The sequence below is a fragment of the Diospyros lotus genome, chromosome 9 (assembly GCF_014633365.1).
Source record: "Diospyros lotus cultivar Yz01 chromosome 9, ASM1463336v1, whole genome shotgun sequence".
Lineage (NCBI taxonomy): Eukaryota > Viridiplantae > Streptophyta > Magnoliopsida > Ericales > Ebenaceae > Diospyros > Diospyros lotus.
Window position 1 is genome coordinate 6008429 of NC_068346.1, and position 26786 is coordinate 6035214.

The following is a 26786-nucleotide window of genomic DNA, read 5'->3' on the forward strand; positions in this document are numbered from 1 at the left end:
TTAGATGGATTGATAACATGATTTTTTATGATTTTTTTAGATAACAAATACTAGAAAATAAAGCAAGACAGAAGTTGAAATAAATACTAAACGTGAGAATATGAAATTGGAAAGTACTTGAGTTAAGACAATTTCAGTGCCAACCCGTTGATTCCCAAATATTAGCATAAAAGATTAGCAACATTAATTTAATTTCAGATATGAGGATTTGTTATTAAATGCAATTAAAGATAATGATAGCTCTAGTTTAAGCAATCCCCATACATGATATGCGGGATTCTAATTTAAGAAACTACCATAAATTCAATTACAATTAATACACAAAACAACTAAATTAATCATCCGGGTTTGGGTATGATAGCGTTTCCAATTCTAGTAACTCTCATGCGTGACATGAAAGCTCTAAGTTAGGCTTACGCTCCAATCCAAACCTAGTGATTTTTCAATAATCAAAACACACTCATATTGAAGTTTAAACCAATGTTACTCATTTAAAGCGTAGCTTTCTTTGGGAATCATTGGCGTTAGACACTGTCCTTGCCTTAACCCAAGATTAGATTTAGCTACTCATCTCTATTAAATTAATTGACAACAATTTAAATGACATAATTTAAATAACAGAATTTAAATGACAGGAATTAAAATAGAAGAAACTAACCGGCCATTTAGGCGGTAGATACAAGAATTAAAATTGCAAGAATTTAAAGGCATAAACTAACCGTCCATTTAGGCGGTGAACAATTAAATGACAAGAATTAAAATTGCAAGAATTTAAAGGCATAAACTAACCGTCCATTTAGGCGGTGAATAATAAAGTAATAATAAATGACATAAGAATTTAAAAGAAGAAAGGAAGAAAGGAAGAAAGTAAGATCACAAGAGAAAATACTAAAGAAAATGAGAGAGAACAAAAGCAATTCTCAAAGAGAGAATTCTAAGGAAATAACTAAACTTTGATTCAAGAATAATAATCACACTTACAAATGCAATCAAGTGATCTATTTATAGGCCACAAGATGCAATACAAACCACACAATTTCAATTATTCAACTAGACATAATTATATCTAATGGGCACTCACACACTTAAAGTTAAATGGATTTTAGCTATAATACACACCTAATATTAAATGGATTTTAGCTAAAATACATACCTAATAAAGCACTCATAAAGTTAAATGGATTTTAGCTATAATATCCACCTGATAGTTAAATGGATTTTAGCTAAAAAACACACCTAATAAAGCTCTCACATAAAAAATAAAAATAGATTTCTATAAATTGGTTTTTAATCTTCATTAGGATTAAAAATAATCCTTGGGCCTTCTCCAAATAATATTTTCCATGGGTTGCTCAAATTGGGCCTTAATTCTTCATGGGCTTGAATTCTTCATGGACTTTAATTTTTCATGGGTTTGATTTCTTCATGGATTTGAATTCTTCATGAACTTGATTTCTCCATGGGTTTGATTTCTTCATGGACTTGAATTCTTCATGGACTTGATTTCTCCATGGGTTTGATTTCTTCATGGACTTGAATTCTTCATGGACTTGATTTCTCCATGGGTTTGATTTCTTCATGGACTTGAATTCTTCATGGACTTTAAGTCTTCATGGGCTTTAATTCTTCATGCCTAAAAAATAAAAATAAAAATAATTTAATGTTATTAATAAATTATATATTATATATATGTATTACACATGGCACATATATATTAGATTATATTATATATATATTACATGTATGCATATAATGATATATATGTATTATATATAATTTTATATATTATTATTATTATTATTAAATTTTACTTTAAAATTTCATTTCATTCATTTTTCAATTTAAACTTGCATATAACCATAAAATATATATTAATATCTAATTTAAACTATTTTTAAGATCAAAAGAAGGGTATAATTATAACAAAATTTTTATAAAATTAACCACTAATCATACCCCCCAACTTAAACATTGCTAGTCCCTTAGCAATCAGATTATACACCTGCCAAACTTTATTCACAATAACTGTATGAATGTAAAAATTTCAAATTCGAAACCGAAATGCATAAAATTAAATAAATAATTTAGCATTCTAAATCAGATTTTTGGTTAAAGGCCATACAATCTCAGGAATGGAAATTAGGATAACCAACACACAGACTTACTCCCTCGAAGTTTTGACTTCAAATCTCACTATGGATTTTCTCTCCAATAAAAAGGATTCCTCAGGTGTACACACAAAGGGGTGCACCGTTATAAGAGTAAATGCAGAACAAGTTCAAAACTCGGTGCCATCCCAAATACAAGGAACGTATTTTCATGAAAGAACAAGGAAATTGACATAGCTTCATGATTGGAATAATGCTCTAGATGAGTAACTTCTGAATTTAAACATGATTCCCTACTCCAAACTCGAATTCTGAGATCACATGATTTATAGCATCAACAAGGACCAGACTGGGTTGTAATGGGGCTATAAGGTTAATACGGGTTGTCAAAGAAAATGTAGAGTGTGCAAAGGGTGTGTCGGGATTTTTTTTTTTTTTTAGCATTTATTTTGAAACAGTTATGCTGAATAGCTAAGAGAATTTGCCCTTTTTTTTTTTTTCTTTTTCTTCTTTTTTTTTTTCTCTTTTTTTTCTCTTTTTTTTTTTCTTTTTCTCTTTAAATATGAAAATAGAAAGACAGATTAATTCCCAAAATCGCACTAGGTTGGATAAAATTCATATGGTTATGGGTTAACCGAGAGTAACGAAAGAAATTGTACTACAAATGGCTCAAATGGGATAGCAAGGGAGGTTAATTTAAAGAAAGAAAAAGGTTTAATAGGCTCAAACTGAAAGAAATTGATCCCCCTATCATGCTTCTCAGTCATCTAAGTCGAAGTTTGAAACCAGTCAAATTCATCCGCTATCATACTAGACATTCAAAGCGAATTGATATTTTGAAGCCATTGAAAAGATAAGATAAACAAGAGAGCATATTTAGAGTAAGTGTTATTTCACTCAGAATTAACGGTTATTAGGCTCAAACACTTACTTGGGTAATAGTCTCCACTTCTGTTGAGGGATCATACAGTGTACTAATCAACTAATTACTGTTACCTTTGACTTTATGACCGATAACCAATTTTTAAATTTTGAATCCCCGATGAATGCAAATTACTTATTCTAATGCACATACGTTTTCAAATGAGAAATCAATGCATTCATGTTTCGTATTGCAAACTTAACCGGCTATCAGTGCATAACTTCAAAACTTTAGGAATAGCGTTATTTGAAACACAATTTTTTTTTATTTTTTTATAAGAGTAGATAAAGACAATCAATTCCCACAAGACTACAAACTAGTAATTACAAACTCACAGTTAAATATAAACCAGATGATTCATGACTAGACCTTACACCCCCCAACTTGAATTGCAGTAATAAATCAGGGTTGTTAGGAATACCTGTAACTCCACAAGTCCATAGATTTGCTGTGAACTGCTAAAACTTAAACAACAAATGAGCACACCATATAGATATATATTTATATTTTCACACCAAAATAAAAATTTCATGCAAGTCATAAGATAAGCAAAATGCGTCTCAAGAGTACAAAAAGTACTCCTTACTCAGCCATCTTATCAAAGACTTTGCTAACAACATTCCACAGTTTTGTTTTTTGTTTTTTGTTTTTTGTTTTTTTTTTTTTTCAAGAACACAACCAAAAAAATCCTGCAAGTTGTACAATAACTAGATGCGTCTCAAGAGTACAAAAAGTACTCCTTACTCAGCCATCTTAATAAAGAGCATTTCTCACAGTGATAAATCTAAATTAATCGGACCCTTTGGGCGCTTGTTACTAATTGCCTTAGACCAGTCTATCCGAGGCTCATGAGGATCGTACTGTGGAACATAAGCATGTAATTTCTCTAACAGCTTATCAATGGTAGATGCAGAAATGAGAATCTTTCTTGCTGAACGAGAAATGAACTGTTGGTCCACAGCCTGATCAAGAAAAGAGAGTAACCCATCGAAAAAATGGTTAACATTTAAAAGTCCAATGGGTTTGGTATGGAGATTACTCTTGGCCCAGGAGATTATACAAAAGATTTCTTCAAGTGTTCCAAAACCTCCTGGTAAAGCAATGAAGGCATCTGACTGATAAATCTTACAAGCCATGCGCTCAGACATAGAAGTCGTTTCTATAAGTTGACCGCGTGTAATCCCGGAAATATGTGGTTCAGCTAAAGGGATTGGCATTATACCTACCACAGATGAATTTCCAAGATGTACAGCTTGTGAAACATAACCATTCAATCCACGACTTCCCCCTCCATATACCAAATTAATTTTTTTCTCTCCTAATTTTTTACCAAGTTCGTTCGCTGCAAGTGCGTAACAAATATCGCTCCCAAGTTGAGAGCCACAAAGTACACATATGGTATTGATTCGACGAACTAACTGGCCTTCCATGTTTGTTCCTTTTGTATGTCCTGAAAAGAAGTTTGGCGATCAAAAGTAGCTATACAACAATTCAACAAGAAATAAATACAAACAAAAATCATGCTTATGTATAAGTAGTTGTGATTGTGGCTCACATCTTCCTCTGGTTTTACGTCCAGAAACGGCTTAAACACTTTCTATGAAGCGGGGATAAGCTTCCCATCCAATTTTCTTATAAATTGGCAAACAGGGTCGTTTTTAGTCAGATTTCCAAGACTATAGCGTTGGTGGTCACTTCTGAACTGGGTCCATAAAGCAAGAAGTTCTCTTTGCACTATTCCACATGGATGCGTCTCAAGAGTCAATCGGATATCATCCAGAGACTCCTTACTCAGTCCATCCTTTATGAAACTAATTTTATCTTCTCGATTTATGGACGTAAACCCCACAGATTTGCATCGTGTGTTACAGGTCCATCGAGCACATTTGTAACAACCATTCACTCTTTTCGCTCTTCTTTTCTTCGCAAAACTACTCTTCCCTAAGCCTGGAAAATGCTTAAAACTAGGTGAAGTTTCACCAGCTAATCGAACTTTTGCTTCGATCAGCCAACGAATATCTTCAGGGATGTTATTAAGCATCAACAACCTAAGTCTTTCACACCTAGCAACATAAATTTTTTTCAAATCATTCTGCGGGAGAGATGGATAGTACTTGTGAATTTTTGAGAGATAAAGATCCATTTTTTTTTTTTTTTTTTTTAACTATACTAAGAAAAAAAAGTAAAGAACTATAAACTTTACAAAAGGGATGAGAGTACCTGATCGGAGAATAACACAAAAGAGAGAAGACTGAGCTCAAGAAGGGTGGCTTGCCTTATATAGATATGGAGTCTCTTATAGAGCAATGACCATCACTATTTTACACTCGGCTCGAGGCATGCCATAATTACAGGGTTATGCTTGGCGTCTCATTTTCAACGCTTGGTGCCTCATTTTTCAACATTTGGCAGTGTGCCTTATCCTTTATAGGGCAGTGTGATTGCACTGCCCAAGAAAAGATGGCTACCACCAGCGTCAATTCTGTCTCTCTCAATTCAATTTTTTTTTTATTATTATTTTATTATTTTTTTTTAATTTTTTTATTCTTATTCTTATTATTATTATTATTTTTTTTTTGATTTTTTTTTTTTAATAAATGTTTTGTTTTAGGGGCCCAATAAAATCATATATACCACACAAGACAATATTATCGAGTCTAACAAAATTATTTGCACAATAGATCAGTTTCAAACACCAATAAAATCAAGTACACCTTACCCCCCAACTTAAATTGCGCATTGTCCTCAATCGACAATAAAATGATAGAAGATAGGCATACCTGGTGGTCTTCAATGCATGAACTCGTATGCAAAAAAAATTTTTTTTAGACTGCACACAGAGAAACACTATTTGAATCAAAGTTAATTAAGTAATGCAGAAAATGAACAACTTATATATATAATTCTTTATTATTTTATTTTATTTTTTTCTTTTTTTTATGTAATTTTTTTATTTTTTTTTTATTTTTTTTTTTCAGATCTATAAACATCCATTTAACCTAAATGGAAAGGTGGTCTTTTAACGTCAGATTCCCAGACGATAGGAAACTTTCCCTACTCATCAGATGATGATGGATCATCTAAATCCACAACTCTTTCATTCTCCTCAACACTACCCTGGTATGGTTTCAACCTATGACCATTGACTGTTAGAAGCTGTCCTGACTCCGGATTTTCTATCTCAAATGCCCCATATCTTGAGATGGACTTGATTACAAAGGGGCCGACCCATCGAGACTTCAATTTTCCTGGGAATAGATGCAATCGAGAATCATACAAGAGTACCCGTTGCCCTACCTGAAAGCTTTTTCGAATGATGTGCCGATCATGTAACTCTTTCATGCGAACCTTGGCCAATCGTGCATTTTCAAATGCTTCATTTCGAATTTCCTCAAGTTCATTCAATTGGAGCTTCCTGGATAAGCCTGCTTCAGTTAGACTCTTGTTGATCTTATGAATTGCCCAATATGCTTTATGCTCAATTTCCACCGGCAGATGACAAGATTTACCGTATACTAGCCTATAGGGAGACATTCCCAAAATTGTTTTGTAAGCTGTTCTATATGCCCAAAGAGCGTCTACTAGTCTTAAGGACCAATCCTTACGATTAGCAGCAACAGTCTTTTCCAATATGCGCTTAATCTCCCTATTGGCTAGCTCGGCTTGACCATTGGTTTGGGGATGGTATGGTGTTGCAACTTTATGCAGTACACCATATTTCTTCATTAATCCTGCCACTACTTTATTACAAAAATGGGAACCCCCATCACTGATGATTGCTCGTGGCATCCCAAATCGACTGAATATATTTTCTTTCAAAAATTTCACGACAGTCCTATGGTCATTTGTTCTGGCCGGGATTGCTTCTACCCATTTGGACACATAGTCAACAGCAAGTAAGATGTATTCATGACCAAATGAATTGACAAATGGGCCCATAAAATCCATACCCCAACAGTCAAAAACTTCTAACACTTGGATCGGATGTAATGGCATCATGTTTCTCCTTGACAGACTTCCTAACCTTTGACATCGATCACAATTTGAACAGAACTTGTACACATCCTTGAACAGTGTCGGCCAATAAAATCCACTCTGAAAAATTTTTGCAACTGTTTTCTTGACAGAAAAATGGCCTCCACATGCAAGAGTATGACTGAAATTGATGACACTTTGTTGCTCATGATCGGGTATGCATCTACGGATGATTTGGTCAGGACAATACTTGAAGAGGTAGGGCTCATCCCAAAAGAATGTTCTGACTTTTCTGAAGAATTTATGCCTATCTTGCTTACTCCAATGGTCTGGGTTTAGACCAGTTGCCAGGTAGTTCGCAATGTCGGCATACCAAGGGACAACAGATGATGCACGAATAACATTCACTTTAAACAGTTGCTCATCAGGGAAATTGTCATGAATTGGTTCATCAAATTGTGTGAGATCTTGACTTGGAATCCTTGACAAATGGTCAGCCACCACATTTTCTACTCCCTTCTTATCTCTGATTTCAATGTTGAACTCTTGCAGGAGTAAGATCCATCGGAGCAGACGGGGTTTTGCATCTTGCTTTGTGAACAAATACTTCAGAGCAGCGTGATCAGTAAAAATGATCACTAGTGACCCTACGAGGTAAGATCGAAACTTGTCCAGGGCAAAGACAACTGCTAATAACTCTTTCTCTGTAGTGGTGTAATTCTTTTGTGCCTCATTAAGAGTTTTGCTAGCATAATATATCACATGAGGTTTCTTATCCTTCCTCTGCCCTAACACAGCTCCTACCGCATAATCACTAGCATCGCACATAAGTTCAAACGGGAGGGACCAATCAGGGGACTGAATGATAGGTGCTGAAATGAGTGCATCTTTCAATTTATCAAAAGCATTTTGACAGGCAGGACTCCATTCAAACGGAACATCTTGAGACAACAAATGGCACAAGGGTCTTGTTATGGTGCTAAAGGAAGCAATGAATCTCCTATAAAACCCTGCATGTCCCAAAAAACTTCTGATGTCTTTCACATTCCTAGGGATGGGGAGTTTTTGAATTGTTTCAATTTTTGACCTGTCTACCTCCATCCCCCTAGATGAAACGATGTGCCCCAAGACTATGCCCTGTTTCACCATGAAGTGACATTTTTCCCAATTGAGTATCAGATTTGTTTCCTCACATCTTGCTAAAACCTTTTTCAGATTCTCCAAACAGGCCTCAAAGTTACTTCCATAAACAGAAAAGTCATCCATAAATACTTCAACAATCTGCTCAACCATTTCACTGAAAATGCTCATCATACACCTTTGAAAGGTGGCTGGAGCATTGCATAACCCAAATGGCATGCGCCTGTATGCAAATGTCCCAAATGAACATGTGAAAGTTGTCTTCTCTTGATCTTCTAGTGCAATTTCTATCTGATTGTACCCTGAGTAGCCATCTAAGAAACAATAGTAGGCTTGGCCTGCTATTCTCTCCAGAACTTGATCCAAGAAAGGCAAAGGAAAATGATCTTTCCTTGTCACAGAATTGAGCTTTCTATAATCAATGCACATACGCCATCCTGTCTGGATGCGCGTGGGAATCAGTTCATTGTTCTCATTTTTTACAACAGTGACTCCAGACTTTTTGGGTACTACCTGTGTTGGACTTACCCACTTAGAATCAGAGATTGGGTAAATTATTTCAGCATCCAATAGCTTAAGCACTTCTTTTCTGACAACTTCTTTCATGTTGGGATTTAATCTCCTTTGCATTTGCCTAACTGGTTTTGCTCCTTCTTCCAAGAATATCTTATGAGTACAGATCAAAGGGCTAATACCTTGCAAATCTGAAATGGTCCATCCTAATGACTTCCTGTGTGCTTTTAGAACTTTTATCAGTTGTTGCTCTTGCTGAGGTGTCAAACTTGAAGAGATCACCACTGGGAATGCTTCCCCTTCTCCTAGAAAGACATATTTCAAATCACTGGGCAATGGCTTTCTCTCAGGCGTGGACTGATGGCTATCAGGAGCCATGAGCTTACTGTCCAAGTTCCTTAATGGCTCTAAACCAGGCATCCATGTAGGCTTCTCACTTTCTTTGCTTATGACTTCCACTTCTTTTATTTCTTCGAGATCTTGATTTCCTTCTTTGGGTCTTCTCATGAACTCTTCAAAACAGTCATTGGTCAGTGTTTGGATCAAGTCTACCTCCTCCACTTCACTCTCAGTGTCCTGATGTTTGGCTACCCTAAAGATATTCATTTCTACAGTCATGTTCCCAAAAGATAGCTTTAACACACCATTCCTACAGTTGATGATGGCATTTGATGTGGCAAGAAATGGTCGACCTAAGATGACTGGCACAGGAGGTTGAGGCCCCTGATGCGGCTGGGTGTCCAAAACGATGAAGTCCACTGGAAAGTAGAACTTATCGATTTGTACCAGAACATCCTCCACAATTCCTCGTGGAACTTTGACTGATCGATCAGCCAGCTGAAGGGTCACTCTAGTGGGTTTAAGCTCACCTAATCCCAACTGTTGATACACACTGTATGGCAACAAATTGACACTAGCTCCTAAATCCAAGAGTGCCCGATCAACCTTTTGACTTCCTATGATGCATGTAATGGTTGGACAGCCTGGATCTTTGTATTTGGGAGGAGTTTTCAATTGGAGAATGGCGCTGACTTGTTCAGTCAAGAATGCCTTTTCATGCACATTTGTTTTCCTTTTGACAGTGCACAGATCTTTCAAAAACTTTGCATATGAAGGTGTTTGTTTGATTGCATCCAACAGCGGGATGTTGATTCTCACTTGCTTAAACACTTCATATATATCTGCATTTTGTTGCTCTTTTTTCAAATGATTCAACCTTTGTGGAAAAGGTGGTTTGGGCCTGTATTGAATTTCTTTCTCATCTTCTTTTTGTTTTTCATTTTTTTCATTTTTTTTCATTTTTCTCATTTTTCTCATTTTTTTCATTTTTTTCCACGGTGGATTCATGATCTTTTGGTTCTTTTTCTTCATCAACATGTTGGTTTATCCTAGGATCAGTTGGTTTCTCAATTATTCTTCCACTTCTTAGGGCAGTCACTGCTTGCACTTGTTCATGAGTGTTGGTTTCACTATTTGAAGCTTCTACCTGGTTGGTTTGCCTAATTGGGTTAGGATTAGTTTGGGATGGAAACCTCCCGGGTTCTCTCACACTCAATGTTTGTGTTATCTTGGTCAACTGGCTCCTAATGTCTTCTATGGCTCTGTTTGTTTGGTCTTGATTTTTGACAAGCTGAGCAACCTGATTATTGATACCTGTTTGACTTTGGATGAACTGGTGCAAGGTATCTTCCAAAGATCTCCTATGAGGAGGTTGGTAAGTATTGGATGAAGAACCTTGATTTTGTTGGAAGGTATGTTGTTGTGTAGGGAAGGGAGGTTGAGAATGATTTCCAGAATCATTTCTCCAAGAAAAATTGGGGTGATTTCTATTATTGGGATGGTATGAATTGTAGTTCTGATTATTCCCATAATAGGCTCCACTCTGATTTTGATTTTGTCTCCCCTCAAAGTTGTGTGAATGATTGTTATTAGTCTGCCCATACAATACCTCCTTGAAAGCAGGTAGGGTAGGACATTCTTCAGTTGAATGATCTGTTGCATCACACACAGCACACTTTACTTCCACTTGATTAACAGATTGCACCTTTTTGGGTTGCATGTTTTCAACTTTCTTTGTTAAAGCAGTTAGTCTTGCATTTAAATCGTCACTCTCACTCAGTTGGTATCTCCCTCTAGGTTGTGGATTTTCTCTTGAATCAAGAGCAGATGTTGGACCAACTTTCCAGTTCTTTGTATTCTCAGCCAATGTGTCAAAGAAGTGGAAAGCTTCTTCTGGAGTCTTCTCATAGAATTCTCCATTGCACATTATAGAAACTAGCATTTTCAATTGGGGAGTGAGTGAATCATGAAAGAAACTGACCACTCTCCATTGCTCAAAAGCATGGTGCGGACAAGTGTGAAGAAGGTCTTTAAACCTTTCCCACGCTTGCGCAAAATTCTCATTTGGTTTACAGGCAAAGTTCATGATTTGTCTTTGAAGAGTAGCAGTTCTGTTGGCAGGGAAGTATTTTTTTAAGAAAGTTGTTTGCATTTCTCTCCAAGTTCCTATAGATCTAGGTGGAAGAGTGCTTAACCATATTTTTGCCTTATCTTTCAGTGAGAATGGAAAGAGTTTTAATCTTATGACATCCTCATTTGCTGTATGGTCAATGCAAGTGCTACATACTTCCTCAAATTCTTTCATATGAGTATATGGATTTTCAGAATCCATGCCATGAAAAGTTGGCAACAATTGGATTGTGCCAGGTTTGAAGTTAAACCTATGATGATTGATGGGAAGAATAATGCATGAGGGGGTTGTCTGCCTAGGAGGATGAAGATACTCCCTAAGGGGTCTGATCATCTCCTGATCAATGGGATCAGGGTCACCGTGGTCACTACCACGTGCAGACATGTTCTGTGGAAGTGGCATGTTCTCATTGTGTTGAGACATGAGTGACTGATTTTCTACAGTTTTACCTGACCTAAGTATCATACACTATGCAAAAATAAAAATAAAATAAAAAGAAACAGAGTTACCGAATTTATCAGGAGATGCTTCTTCTTATATTTTGTTTTTCCTTTTTGTTTTTGCCTCAATCTCCCCGGCAACGGCGCCAAAATTTGACTGCACTCTCACCCTGCAATTAAAACACAAAACAAAACACAATAAAAATTTTATATTTTATTTATTTATTTAGGCGAGAGGTTTATACTCGTCAGTGTACGAGTGCAGTTGTAGTTCAAATTTAAATTTATACTTTCTGGATAAGTCCAGGTCGTCCACTGAGAGATTTATTTATGGCAAAAGAAAAAAAAGAATGTCACACACACGCACACGCATTTAGATGGATTGATAACATGATTTTTTATGATTTTTTTAGATAACAAATACTAGAAAATAAAGCAAGACAGAAGTTGAAATAAATACTAAACGTGAGAATATGAAATTGGAAAGTACTTGAGTTAAGACAATTTCAGTGCCAACCCATTGATTCCCAAATATTAGCATAAAAGATTAGCAACATTAATTTAATTTCAGATATGAGGATTTGTTATTAAATGCAATTAAAGATAATGATAGCTCTAGTTTAAGCAATCCCCATACATGATATGCGGGATTCTAATTTAAAAAACTACCATAAATTCAATTACAATTAATACACAAAACAACTAAATTAATCATCCGGGTTTGGGTATGATAGCGTTTCCAATTCTAGTAACTCTCATGCGTGACATGAAAGCTCTAAGTTAGGCTTACGCTCCAATCCAAACCTAGTGATTTTTCAATAATCAAAACACACTCATATTGAAGTTTAAACCAATGTTACTCATTTAAAGCGTAGCTTTCTTTGGGAATCATTGGCGTTAGACACTGTCCTTGCCTTAACCCAAGATTAGATTTAGCTACTCATCTCTATTAAATTAATTGACAACAATTTAAATGACATAATTTAAATAATAGAATTTAAATGACAGGAATTAAAATAGAAGAAACTAACCGGCCATTTAGGCGGTAGATACAAGAATTAAAATTGCAAGAATTTAAAGGCATAAACTAACCGTCCATTTAGGCGGTGAACAATTAAATGACAAGAATTAAAATTGCAAGAATTTAAAGGCATAAACTAACCGTCCATTTAGGCGGTGAATAATAAAGTAATAATAAATGACATAAGAATTTAAAAGAAGAAAGGAAGAAAGGAAGAAAGTAAGATCACAAGAGAAAATACTAAAGAAAATGAGAGAGAACAAAAGCAATTCTCAAAGAGAGAATTCTAAGGAAATAACTAAACTTTGATTCAAGAATAATAATCACACTTACAAATGCAATCAAGTGATCTATTTATAGGCCACAAGATGCAATACAAACCACACAATTTCAATTATTCAACTAGACATAATTATATCTAATGGGCACTCACACACTTAAAGTTAAATGAATTTTAGCTATAATACACACCTAATATTAAATGGATTTTAGCTAAAATACATACCTAATAAAGCACTCATAAAGTTAAATGGATTTTAGCTATAATATCCACCTGATAGTTAAATGGATTTTAGCTAAAAAACACACCTAATAAAGCTCTCACATAAAAAATAAAAATAGATTTCTATAAATTGGTTTTTAATCTTCATTAGGATTAAAAATAATCCTTGGGCCTTCTCCAAATAATATTTTCCATGGGTTGCTCAAATTGGGCCTTAATTCTTCATGGGCTTGAATTCTTCATGGACTTTAATTTTTTATGGGTTTGATTTCTTCATGGATTTGAATTCTTCATGGACTTGATTTCTCCATGGGTTTGATTTCTTCATGGATTTGAATTCTTCATGGACTTGATTTCTCCATGGGTTTGATTTCTTCATGGACTTGAATTCTTCATGGACTTGATTTCTCCATGGGTTTGATTTCTTCATGGACTTGAATTCTTCATGGACTTTAAGTCTTCATGGGCTTTAATTCTTCATGCCTAAAAAATAAAAATAAAAATAATTTAATGTTATTAATAAATTATATATTATATATATGTATTACACATGGCACATATATATTAGATTATATTATATATATATTACATGTATGCATATAATGATATATATGTATTATATATAATTTTATATATTATTATTATTATTATTAAATTTTACTTTAAAATTTCATTTCATTCATTTTTCAATTTAAACTTGCATATAACCATAAAATATATATTAATATCTAATTTAAACTATTTTTAAGATCAAAAGAAGGGTATAATTATAACAAAATTTTTATAAAATTAACCACTAATCATTAACTTAGTTTAGATTTCGGTTAGTTCGATTTTGGTTAGTTAGAATTAATCGGTCGGTTCGGTTCGGTTACTACATGCAATTCAGTTCGGTTCGGTTATAACCGAATGCACACCCCTATTCATGGATAAGCGAGATTCGAGAAAACAATTGTATTGCGTAAAACTGATCGTACGTATGCAATTAGATCTTGGAGGCCGTGATCGTCTTCAATCTCGACCGTCCATTCGAGTTCGTATGATAGGCCCATTGAGTAGCCTATCCCAGCATTTCCAGCCATTTTCCAACCCGGAGCTTCATGTCTTGACCGCTCACTCTGAGCCATACCAATAGCAGCAGTAAGATTCAAATGCGGGAAGGGCATGGACAGTCCATGAACCGCTATCTTCATGTTGTACATGAAATTAGGGCTTGTGATCTTCACGTAGTTGATCCTTATTGGATCCAATGGACCTCCACCTCCGGCGTTCGTCACCACCAAGTCGTGGCCTAGATCCATTGTCGGCAACAGCGTCCCTGCCTGTAAATGCTCTAGATCACCGGCCATTAACAACCTGTTCGGCATAACGTGGAAGCGAAAGTTGGTGACGTACTTGTGTCCGCCGGAGAAAACTGTGACGTCATTGAGCGCGAACACCGTCATTGTCCTGAGCTCCATGAGTTCGGCGAACTTTACTCTCAAAGCAATGGCAAGGACGTTGTAACCGCTGATGCGGAGGTGAAACATGGATTTTTTTAGCATGAGGTGCATGATAAGTGATGCCGTCGAATCTGGCGGCTGAGGAAGGAATGTGATTAGTGGTTAATTTTGTAAAATTTTGTTATAATTATAATCCCCGTTTTGATTTTAAATTGGTTTAGTTGAATAGTTATGTGTAATAAATATATATATTATAACATAATACATATACTCAATGGAGTGCATGCATGGAACATTTATATAATATATAATTTAATAACACTTAATTGTTTGCTTGTAGGCATGAAGAATGTGGGCTTGAAGACTCAAATTGGATTGAAGAATGAAGAATTAAAGCCCATGAAGAATTAAAATCTATGAAAAATTAAAGCCCATAAAGAATTAAAGTCTATGAAGAATTAAACCCCATGAAGAATTAAGGCCTAACTTGAGCAACCCATGAAAGATATCATTTGAAGAAGGCCCAAGCATTATTTTTAATCCTAATGAGGATCAAAAACCTAATTGTAGAAATTTATTTTTAAATATTTGTTTTGTGAGTGCTTTATTAAGTGCGTTTTTAGCTAAAATTATTTAATTATTAGGTGTGCATTATAGCTAAAATCCATTTAACTTTAAGAGTGCTTTATTAGGTGTGTATTTTAGCTAAAAGCCATTTAATATTAGGTGTATATTATAGCTAAAATCCATTTAACTTTAAGTGTGTGAGTGCCCATTAGATATAATTATGTTTAGTTGAATAATTGAAATTATGTGGTTTGTATTGCATCTTGTGGACTATAAATAACTCACTTGATTGCATTTGTAAGTGTGATTATTATTTTTGCATAAAAGCTTAGTTGTTTTCTTAGAATTCTCTCTTTGAGAATTGTTTTTGTTCTTTCTTATTTTCTCTATTGTTTTCTTTTGTGATCTTACTTACTTTTTCCTATCTTTTTTCTTTTAAATTCTTATGTCATTTATTGTTACTTTATTATTCACCGCCTAAATAGCCGGTTAATTTATGTCTTTAAATTTTTACAATTTTAATTCCTATCTTTTAATTATCCACCGCCTAAATGGTCAATTAGTTTCTACTATTTTAATTCTTGTCATTTAAATTTTGTTATTTAAATTACGTCATTTAAATTTCTGTCAATTAACTTTTAAATGGAGATGAGTAGCTAAATTCAATCTTGAGTTAAAGCAAGGATAGTGTTCAACGCCAATGATTCCCAAAGAAAGCTACCCTTTAAATGAGTAACATTAATTTAAATTTCAGTATGAGTGTGTCTTAATCATTGTGAAATCACTAGGTTTGGATTGGAGCGTAAGTCTAAATTAGAGCTTTCATGTCATGTATGGGAGTTACTAGAACTGAAAACGCTATCATACCCAAACCCGAATGATTAATTTAGTTGTTTTGTGTATTAATTGCAATTGAATTTATGATAGTTGCTTAAATTAGAATCCCGCATATCATGTATGGAGATTGCTTAAATTAGAACTATTATCATCTCTAATTGCAGTTATTAACAAACCCTCATATCTGAAATTAAATTAATGTTACTAACCTTGTCTGCTAAAATTTGGGAATCAACGGGTTGGCGCTGCAATTGTCTTAACCCAAGTACTATCTAATTTTATATTCTCACGTTCAGTATTTATTTCAATTTCTGCCTTATTTTATTTCCTAGTATATGTTGTCTAAAAAAAAACTATAAAAAAACCTTATTGCTAATTTGTCAAAATGCGTGTGCGTGTGACATTCCTTTTCTTTTGCCATAAATAAATCTCTCAGTGGACGACTTGTACTCATCCAGAAAATATAAATTTAAATTTGGACTACAATTGCACTCGTACACTGATGAGTATAAACCTTTCACCAAAATAAAGAAAAAAATATAAAAGTTTTAATATGTTTTTATTGTGTTTTAATTGCAGGGTGAGAGTGTAGCCAGAATGAGATCCTAGTCATTCTCTCGACACTGCACGAATACGGTGAGAGAAGAGATTGGAAGCCTTGGAAGCCGTGAACTACGGCTAAGCCGTCGTTGAAGAGATCCGGATGAGTGATTTCCATGCTGTTGATGAAGACCTTGGAGGCGTTGTTGGCGGAGGTGACTGTGATACACCGATCGGAGGTTAGGGTTTCAATCTTCGTGCCAAAGGCTAACGTGTGCAGGTAGGATAGGGGGAAGATGCTGGGACTGTGTGTTCTTTGGGGAGGACTTGGATGGAGTAGGAAGGACAGGTGAGAACGGAAGAGTCGGTAGGAGCGAAGACAGTGATCAGGCCGCACCATGCAGTTTGAGAGGGGAGAGAGGGTGCTGCGGCAGCGAAATCTTGGAAGCCGAGGTCGACCAGAACAGCGCCAATGAGGTGTAACGAGTAAGTGTGTTCTCGAATCTGTGACGGTGGTGGTGGGAGCGATGAGGTAGTGGTGGCATTGCTGAAAAAGATGGTGGCGGTGGCGACTGAGGCGGAGAGGAGAAATGATACCAAGACTAATAGATTTTGCCAACGAGTAGCCATTGGTTTAAAGGCTAGTAGAGACAGAGAGATATGGCGTTGAAGGCTATGGGATCTACTAACTTCTATGAGGACTGGTGAAGGAGACTGAGGAGTTTGCAATATAACAGATTTGGCTACTAAGATGACGATTATACCCCTCTTGATTTTAGTCAGTTGACGGTACTGCCATTTTTGGCTCACATTTTTTTGAGGTCTGTTTTGAGGTACCTGTATAGTGTCTTCTAAACTATTAACTCAAAAATTAAAAATATAAGATGGTATTTTATCTATTTTGCGTTCCTATATGAAATAATTTACAAAAATGCTCACCTAATTTTGTATTAATTAATAAGTAAGTGACACACCACATTATCCCACTATTATTAGTTCTGTGTGATTGAGTTAAAAAATTTTCAATATATGTTTACCTTTATGTATACACAATTTTGCAATATGAATTTAATATAATTTACATTTGCCTACATAATGACTCCAGATTTTGCATTTGATAGGAATATACCATATTTTACTATAAAATAGAAATTATAATGAATTTCAATTGAATATGTCGACGTTCAAAATTGATCGATCTTGATTCGTTGACCCGCACTGATTAAATGAATACGTATGCAAAGAGAATAAATTAATAACACAAATAACAAACGATAAGGAAGAGAATTTTTACGTGGTTTGCCCAGAATGATACCTACTCCACGACTGTTCTCTAATAATTTTGGTAGAGTAACAACATGTAATAATTGATCATGCCTTTATAATGGTATTCTGACCCCTATTCATAGAATGTGGTGTTTACAACTTTTGATGGCTCCTAGATATATAAGGATAATGTAAGCAGCCCTGTTCGGATATCCCAACCACCCGGACTACCTGAACTGGAGCGCCTACGGAAAGCAAAAGAATTGAACACAAGACAAAAATCACCCTAACATGCATATAAAAGAATTAAAACAATGGAAGCAAAACTATATACATGCATGCACTACGGGAACACCGCCAGCACAACGATCACAAGATAAATAAATGAATACAGACTCCTATGTCGACATACAAGAGACTTGAGGAATGACCTAGCACAGTAAAAATAATAGAGTAAATCCTACTCAACCATACAGGGACTGACGAGACTGCCTATACACCATACTGACTCTGCCTCTAGAAGCTAACTCCATTGCCTTTGACACATGCTACCACTACCTGGAATGATGGAAAGTAAAGTGAGTCGAGAGACTCAGCAAGCATAGTGAAAGAAAGGCTAAAGGCTGAACATATCTAGCAAGCTCTCCCTAGAACACCAACCCCCCAAGTACACACAAGTCATGAGACGCCTAACACAGCATAAAAGCGTAAATGAAAGCACATACCGGTCCTTGGGGCGCACACAAGACACACGGCTCCCAAGTCCCATACCAACCTGCCGCTGCCCTGATAGACAACAACTAACTCCAACAAACCTGTGCACGCCATCCCGGGTTAGTGTTCCCGACACCTGTGTGCCCACGTCGGTACTGTAACGACCCGTTATTCGGTTGGATTATATTAATTTGGTGAATGAATATTTAATTGATTGAGTAATGACATTGGGGCGTTATATGTGTTATTTTAGGTAATGTGACCAAAGTAGAGAGAATGTGGAAAACGATCAAATGGTTGGTTTTAATGGAAGTGGGATCCATGACTTTGTAAGGTATGTAAATAAATATTTTACGGAATTTGAGGTATTAGAAATATTGTAATGTGAATTATGGAATTTTGCTTGAATATTGGACAAAGTTTAATAAATGAAAATGGTTTATAAAGAGTTAATAATAGTATATATATATATATAAGAGGAAAGAGAAGAAAAAGGGAGAAGAAAAGGAAATTGAAGGAAGGGGCACTCGTGAGAGGAAGAAAATGGGGGAGCAACTAGGGTTTCTTCTTCTTCTTCTTTTTCCCTTGGTGATCAAGCTCCAAAAGGGTTTTGGTTTGTTTGAGTGTTAGATTTCCACCATCTTCATCTTCTCTTGCTTGTGGTTTCTCTATTTTGGGTTGAGGAAGAGTGTGGTGGCTTTGGTGGAACTTCTTCAAGTGGTGTCCCTAAAAGTGGTGATTAAGGCAAGTTCTAACTTCTCTCTTCTCTTCTATACCTTTGTGCTTGTGGAATTGATGCTAGAGTTTGAGAACCTCCATGATCTTTTGAGAAAATACATGTTGTTGTTTAAGTATGTAAGTCTTTCCCCAATTTCATTTATTCTTGTTCATCTCAATTAGACATTGACATAGGGTATTCTTTATCCTATATTTAGTTGGGAATGATGTATTTTTGTGGTTGGGATTGATGATTGGGAGTTTTGGGTGATTTTGGGGTGTTCTCGGATGGTTCTGTGCATTTCTGGGTTTATTAGTTGACTATTGGGGGTCAATAGTCGACTATTGAGTGAGTTCGGAAGATTAGTTCTCGGCCCAGTCGACTAATGAGCCCTCTTTAGTCAACTATTCGTAAGTTGACTCTACACTGCGCACCTTCTACTATTTTGGCCATAATGTTTTGTATAGATATACGATTGATGAATCGTTTAAAGAGTTGTAAACTAGACTCGATAGGATTCGATTTGATATATTATGGGTATTATTTGGATAATATTTGAAGGTTATCCCTAGGTTTTAAAGTCATATCAATTAGGATTGGAAGCCAATCCGCAATCCATGGCATTTCTTAGTTTGAGTTTTGGGGTCTCATGAATGAATATTATGAGAGATGGTTGAGATGCATATTTGGGGGTGTGTTCCACACATTATCATGTTATGGTATATATAAATGTGTGGGTTAGCCTAGGTATTGGGTGGAGCTGATTCGGCTCAAGGGCCGTGTGTGGTCGCAAGCACCGCCCTTGGAGTGGAGCTATCCGGACCCAATGACCTTCTAGCATTTGAAGTGGTTGTGACCTTGGGTGGGAGCTGATTGTCCTCGAGGGTTAATTGTGCTCACGAGCACTGCCCTAGGAGTTGAGCTGTCTGTCCCCAACCGTCCATTGCTAATTGTATAAGCTAATGGGAGTTATATGTGTGCATATATTTTCTTTGGTTTGTGGGGTCGGTGTGCGTGACTTATTGGGCTTTATTCCTTTTCCTTATGGCGAATTACTCATGTTGTAATCTGATTTCCATTATCATTCATTGTTATGCTTGTTGGGCCTTGTGACTCATTCTCTTGCTTCTTACATCATTCCAGAAAAAGGCAAAGGTAAGGCTGAAGGCGAGTTTAGCAAAGGTGGATCTCCGGGGACTTAACTGTGTACAGAGATTACTTAAAGACAAAGTCATTAGTCTTTTGTTGTATTACTGAGAACTTGTCAATCTCCTATATTTTGAAAGCTATGTGTATATTGTTGTGATCATGGTTTGGGGATTTTATGTCTAATGGAAGCTTAGAACTTGTGTGCCTATGTCATGAATGGATGTACCTATATGGTAATTCAAGGAGCGTTTATGAATGTTCTTATTTGAGTTATTTCTATATCATTCTACTGATGACCTCCTCATGGATCCTCTATGCTAGCCGAGGTTTCAGGTGGTGGGCCGTCACAGGTACTCCTGACACCCGAGCCATAGAATAACTGAGCCGAAGGATCCCTCGGAATGGTCCTCCCATCAGAGACCAGTGAACTGCCAGTAACCATGCAATGCACATAAAATGCAATGGCATAATAAACATCAACATGAGACACTGATGCTCATACATCCAGGCATCAGGTCATGCTCCGCCCACACAGTAAATCACATGAGATGTATATGCCCGTGCTAGATGCAACCTAACCAAGCTAGAATGTCTGTGTCCAAGCATACTCAATAAATGAATATCGTAACATGCATCCAATACCCATGCGCATATCAAATCATGAATGGTAATACAACATATCAAATCATGCAATAAATCATATACTGGCAGAGCTAATCAGCAGTGTCTAGCATCGGTCAACGATCAGTGACTAGGAGTGTCCACCCAACGGTCCACTTCAGGGCCGTACAATAGTTTACCCCAATGTCACTAAACAGCCGACCCCTGCCCCACTGCTTGATAGCTCTAACCGAACCATAAATAAACTCGAAAAAATTATAAATAAACTTGCACGTCTAGGAACCTAGTCCCCAAGTTGGGTCTGGCATCATTTCGAAAGGAGCGAGGCAGTACAAACTCCCGTTGGCTTTCAACAATTAAAATACTAGAAGTCTCGAATTTAATTTAAATTAAAACAAATAAATAATAACTCAATAAGTAATGCTAGGTGCCGAATTAGAGTAAGAGAGGAAATAAAATACAAGAAACCATGGAGTCTTTCACGGGAATTAAAGAACATGAGGAGAGAGTTAGGAACTTACCTTTACACGGTCGTTTCTTGCCTTTCTTACACTCTCGCTGCGAACTAAAACGTTTAATAGCGATTAATAAAATCATGGCTCACATTAATTAAATCTAACCGTGTAATATAAATAATTTAGCTGTCTAAAATTTCATGTAGGCGCACAACAATTAAAATCCCAATGAGACTCATATTTATTTTAAATTAAATCACGCTAATAAAATCCTCATTCTGTATAATTAATACGCAAAACCAAAACGAATTGAGGGAATACGAGGGGTTCATAAAATGGAAAGAGATTGCGAAGGGTAGAGGGAGCTTTCCTCTACTTAGCTATTTATAGCGTTTCTACGCTCGCACGCTACCAAATTAATACACGCTGTAAAATAGATTAAACTCACAAAATTAATAAAATTAGACCCAAAAGGAAATTTTAACCGTACAAAATGTTTAATACATATTTCTTTACTTACCTGGATAATTAAACCACAATTAAACTTGATTTAATTCCAATTTCTCCATTTTTCATTCACTGTGTGCGTATTTCTTCTCCCAATTTTTCCTTGCTGCTTTCTGGTTCGAAGAAGGCCGAAATTGGCCTTTAAATTAGCCAAAATAAGGGGGTGGGGCGCGGCCACACGACAGCCGCTAGGCTGCGCGGAAGGCCACCACCTTTGGGGTCGAAACGACGTCGTTTCGGTCCCTTCCCTGGCCAAATTAAAGCAGCAGAAACCCAGCCTCGCGCGCACGCCACCCCCGTCTAGCCGCTGGTCGCCCTCGCGCGCGACCGCTCACGCTCGCCCTCACCCTCACCCTCAACCTATATAAGCCTTCAATTAAATTTAAAGTGACCCGCGACCCTTTCTCCGAATTTGCAACAACGCCCAAAACTTCCAGAAAGTGACACTCTTGCCCCCTAGAACTTTCAAATTCAGCATATACACCCCTAATTTTAACTTTCACTTATTTCACTTCCACCTCGAAATTTTCATAAATCACCCAATTTAATTTACTTTCATTTTTCTTTATTTCCATAAATATTCCCAAATAAATTAATTAATTATCCTTAATTTCCTATTTCCTCAAAACACATAAATTATTATTTATCTCCCTAAATCTCCAAATACCCAATAAATTAATATTTCATTTTAATCCACAAATATTCAATAATCACCACAAACATAATAATTAATAATTAATATTTCTCTAAAACCCAAAAATATTTAACAGTCACCTTATACATAATAATTACTAATTATCAACCATTCACCAAATTATTCAAATCACTTCAAATGCAAAATTTAGCAATTATTAACTATTCCCGACCAAATTAATAATCATTAATTTAATTTTCAAATTTCGAGATGTTACATATAATATCACAGGGATAATTTATCTTTATCAGTTCCACAAAACTAGGGATAAAATTCGTATTATATGGGATGTGGTTTGCCCTAGATAAAGTAGGTGAGGATTGTCTCTGGTTATCACGCGGTCTTTTTGTCCTATGAGTTGATCGGATTGGTCAGCGAGCTAAAGGTCTTGCTGGGAGCTCGCTTACTCTTGTTGTCATAGCTCGAGTTTCAGTGATCTGTAATCTTATCGAGATATTTTCGGCCTTAGACTTATTGGATTTCAGGAGATTTGGTCGGCTTACTTGGTGGAGTCTAGCTCATAAAATGTTAATCAGAAATTATCCATAATAGAATGTATAATTTGAAAAATGATAGTGATTGCAGTTTCTTATTAATATTAAAAAAAAATACAATCATGTGAAATAAAATTATCATCTAAGCAATGAGTAAGTCGTGAACTAATTATCTTAATAATTGAAATATAAAATAATAATTTTTTGTGAGTGATACAATAAATAAATTAAAAAATTATTATTTAACACAGAATTTTTATTATGTATTATCACATTAATATTAATATCTTATTTATTTACTTTTGTAATGAGTAATTTAAGTATTATTATGTTAAAATAACATTTTTAAAAAGTTAATCCTCCGGACCGGATTCAAGAAATGGCAATAATGTTATTTTAACAAAATAATCAGGATATGGTTGTCAAATAATTGCAGGAATCATAACAGAATTTTTAAACTGTTGTTGGTTCCGCCGCGTGAGTGTGTATAACCGGGCGCACAGGCGGCACAGCCATTCCCATTCACACACTCTCGCTCTCTCCCTCCACCAAGCCAAATCCCAGCTTCAATGGCTACTCCACTGAAGCTGTTCATCGTTGCCGCCTTTTTTCTATCAATAAACGGCAACACCGTCGCTACCAAAGGAGCCCCCACCACTCCGCCGCCAGAGTTTCGAGATCATGACATTAATCCATTACACCACTTTGGCCCCGTCCTTGCCGATCTCGGCTTCCACGGATTCTCCTCCGCGTCGCCGGCTCTTCGCAACACCAGCGCATGGAGAGGTCCGGTCACCGTCTTCGCCCCAGCCGACTCCTCTCTCCTTACCTGCCCTACCTGCTCTGTTCCTCTCCTCCTCCACGAGCACACCGTTCCCGGCCTCTTCCCGATCCACTACCTACGTACGTTGGCGTACGGCACCAAGATCGAAACCCTAGCGGAGGGAAAATGCATCACCATCACGTTCTCCAACGACTCCGAAGAGGCCGTATTCGTCGGCGGAGTGAAGATCACCAGTCCCGACCTCTACAACGACGGCTTCATTGCCGTTCATGGCCTCAAAGGCTTCATCGCCCACCTTTCGCCGTATTCTTGTCACGTGGAACGAATGACTTCTCTCTCGTTTCCTCATCTGCCGGCTATGGCGCCGTTCTTACTCATGCGCCTGATGCTAAAAGACGCCATGCTTCGATTGAGCATCAGCGGTTACGGCGTCGTCTCTCTCGCTTTGAAATTGAAGTCAGCCGAGCTCTTGGAACTCCATGCCATGACGGTGTTCGCTGTGGATGACGTCGCGATCTTCTCCGGCGCCGGACATGAATATCTCCCTAATTTCCGTTTCCACGTTGTGCCGAACAGGCTGTTGATGGCCGCTGATTTGGAGAAGTTGCCGGCGGGGACTTTGCTTCCGACAATGGCGTTAGGGCAGAAGCTGGTGATGACCACTGCCGGAGGCAACGGTTTCTCGTTTCCACCTATCAGTGTCGATCACGTGAGGATCAAGAGCCCGGATTTGCTGTACAACCTCAAGATCGTGGTTCATGGACTGTCAGTGCCGTTTCCGCACACTCATCATCACTCGTTCGCCAGCCGAGATGAGGGGCGCCAGAATGGACATCACGGATGGGTAGCCGCAAGATCCAAGGCCACCGGAAGATCCAACCACCATGAGATGAGGGCTCCCACTCCAGCGATAGAACCGATGATAGAGATTGACGATCGCCATGGCCTGTGATAGTTGATTCACATTGCTATTTTTCACCTAAAGGTGCAAATACTGTTTTTAGAGATAAAATTCAAATAAAAGTATTTCATCTAAATGAAGGTACTTCCTGAATGTACCTAGCGTTAGCATTTCATCAGTTCCCCACCCAATAGATTGAAATTGTGTAAAATTCAAAATCAATCAAATAAATACTAAGATAGAATAAATCAAAAATAAAAAAAATCAAATAAATACAAAAGAACCAAATCAACTGAAAAAATTAAAAAGTTACTCGAATAATTTTTTCGACTAAGATTTCTTAGTTACTCAAGTATACATTAAAATTACATGATTAATATTAGATATTATTCAATTAACAAAAGAATCAATTATTTTTTGAAACACAGAAAGACTAAGAAACCCTTCATTTATTACTCTATTATTTTTTAGATTGGACGCAAGTAATTCAATTATTGCTAGATTCATAATAATATTAGTCGATTAATCTCCATAATAAAGAGTGAGTTAATTTTCAAAATATTATTACTTGAGTAATAATTAATATTAATTAACTAATACATGAAATTATGAAATTAATTATACATGTACTCGATTAATTGAGTAATCAAAATCTTACCCAAGTAATCGATAAATTTAGTTATTTAATATGAAAATTGAACAAAAATAAAAATTTTAATCTACACAATTCAATTATTTTGAATAAATCGTAATTTTACAAACCCCCAAACTATTTTGCATGGAAACGGAAACGGGAAACGTTTCTGATAGGAAACGGAAACGTGGAAACGGACATTTTTCTAAAAAAATAGGCATAAATAAGGTCTGAAACCGGAATAGAAAACGTTTCGAAAACATTTCTGAAACGGAAAAACGACTCCTATGAAGTATTTCTGTGCAACATAACCCCCAAATGTACTTTAATTTTCTGCAGTACTTTCTTTGTTCTGTTGCTGACCGATCGTTGGCACCGCACAGCATAATTGTACAATTTATATGTATATTTGGAAAATTCAATTATTTGTGTTCCTTAAGAATCCACTCTTTCAAATGATGTTGATCGTGTACAACTTAATTAAGGAATTTACCAAGTTAGCTAGTTACATTCTATGCCACAAGGATTATTCATTTTCAAGCATTGTATATTAGTAAGGAGATATGGGTTGAACTCTTTATTTTTCAAGTTTATGTGTTAATTATTTTTTATATATTTAATTTATTTTTATTTAAAATAATAAGATTTAATAATTTAGTTTGATTTATTATTTTTGTTAATGTGCTTCTATCCTTTTAAAATATACGTTTATATATATGAGATCATTCAAATTATCTACTTACCCGGTACTATTTTATTTCCTATGCATAAATAACATATTTTTAATTTAAAGTGATTAAATTAAAAAGATAAAAAAAAGGATATGTAAATATAAAAAATAGGTACAGAAGTTTTTTATTTTGTGTTTACATCCTAATTATACGGATATCCTATCCTGTGTTAAAAAATATATCCTCACATTCTAAATCTCATGATACTTTTAATAAATCCAACATCCAAATACATACTTGTATACTTCTTCTACTTTTAACACGACTAATACGTGTCGAGTTTTGAGCTGCCTTGCTACGCCACTCTTGTCACTATTCGTTCGTGCCATCTCAAACCTTAAAAAAGATAAAAAGTTAATAAAAGTTGCAACTAAAATCTATTAGAAATAATGCCGTTTGGCTCTTCAATGTGGCCCCGGGGCCATAATGCCATTTTTGCTGAAGTTCAAGAACAACAATATTTGAAAACTAGTAATTCTAAGCTTTTTGACATAGTTTAATGGTCAAGATAAATGTGAAAAGGACTTTTTACAATTATATTTATGGTGTGTTAGTGTTCGAATCTTGACTATTATGATTTTTTAATTTATATTTTTTATTAGAATTGTGGGGTTGAGCAATGAGAGCTTCCGTAAACATCA

The 26786-nt window shown here is 36.0% G+C and overlaps 1 protein-coding gene and 1 pseudogene across 1 annotated transcript; one reads left to right on the plus strand and one right to left on the minus strand.

Moving 5' to 3' along the window:
• Window positions 1–14014: 14014 nt before the first annotated feature.
• LOC127810044 (uncharacterized) lies at window positions 14015–17107 on the minus strand (annotated as a pseudogene).
• A 6496-nt stretch (window positions 17108–23603) lies between these two features.
• Window positions 23604–24864, plus strand: LOC127810233 (fasciclin-like arabinogalactan protein 21). The gene has a single exon (XM_052349582.1). The coding sequence runs from the start codon at window positions 23665–23667 to the stop codon at window positions 24829–24831; it is 1167 nt and encodes a 388-aa protein (XP_052205542.1). The 5' UTR covers window positions 23604–23664; the 3' UTR covers window positions 24832–24864.
• The last annotated feature ends 1922 nt before the right edge of the window (window positions 24865–26786 follow it).

What these genes read in the sequence shown, in the direction of transcription:
- LOC127810233 (XM_052349582.1), top strand. Translation starts at nt 23,665, where the DNA reads ATGGCTACTCCACTGAAGCTGTTCATCGTTGCCGCCTTTTTTCTATCA.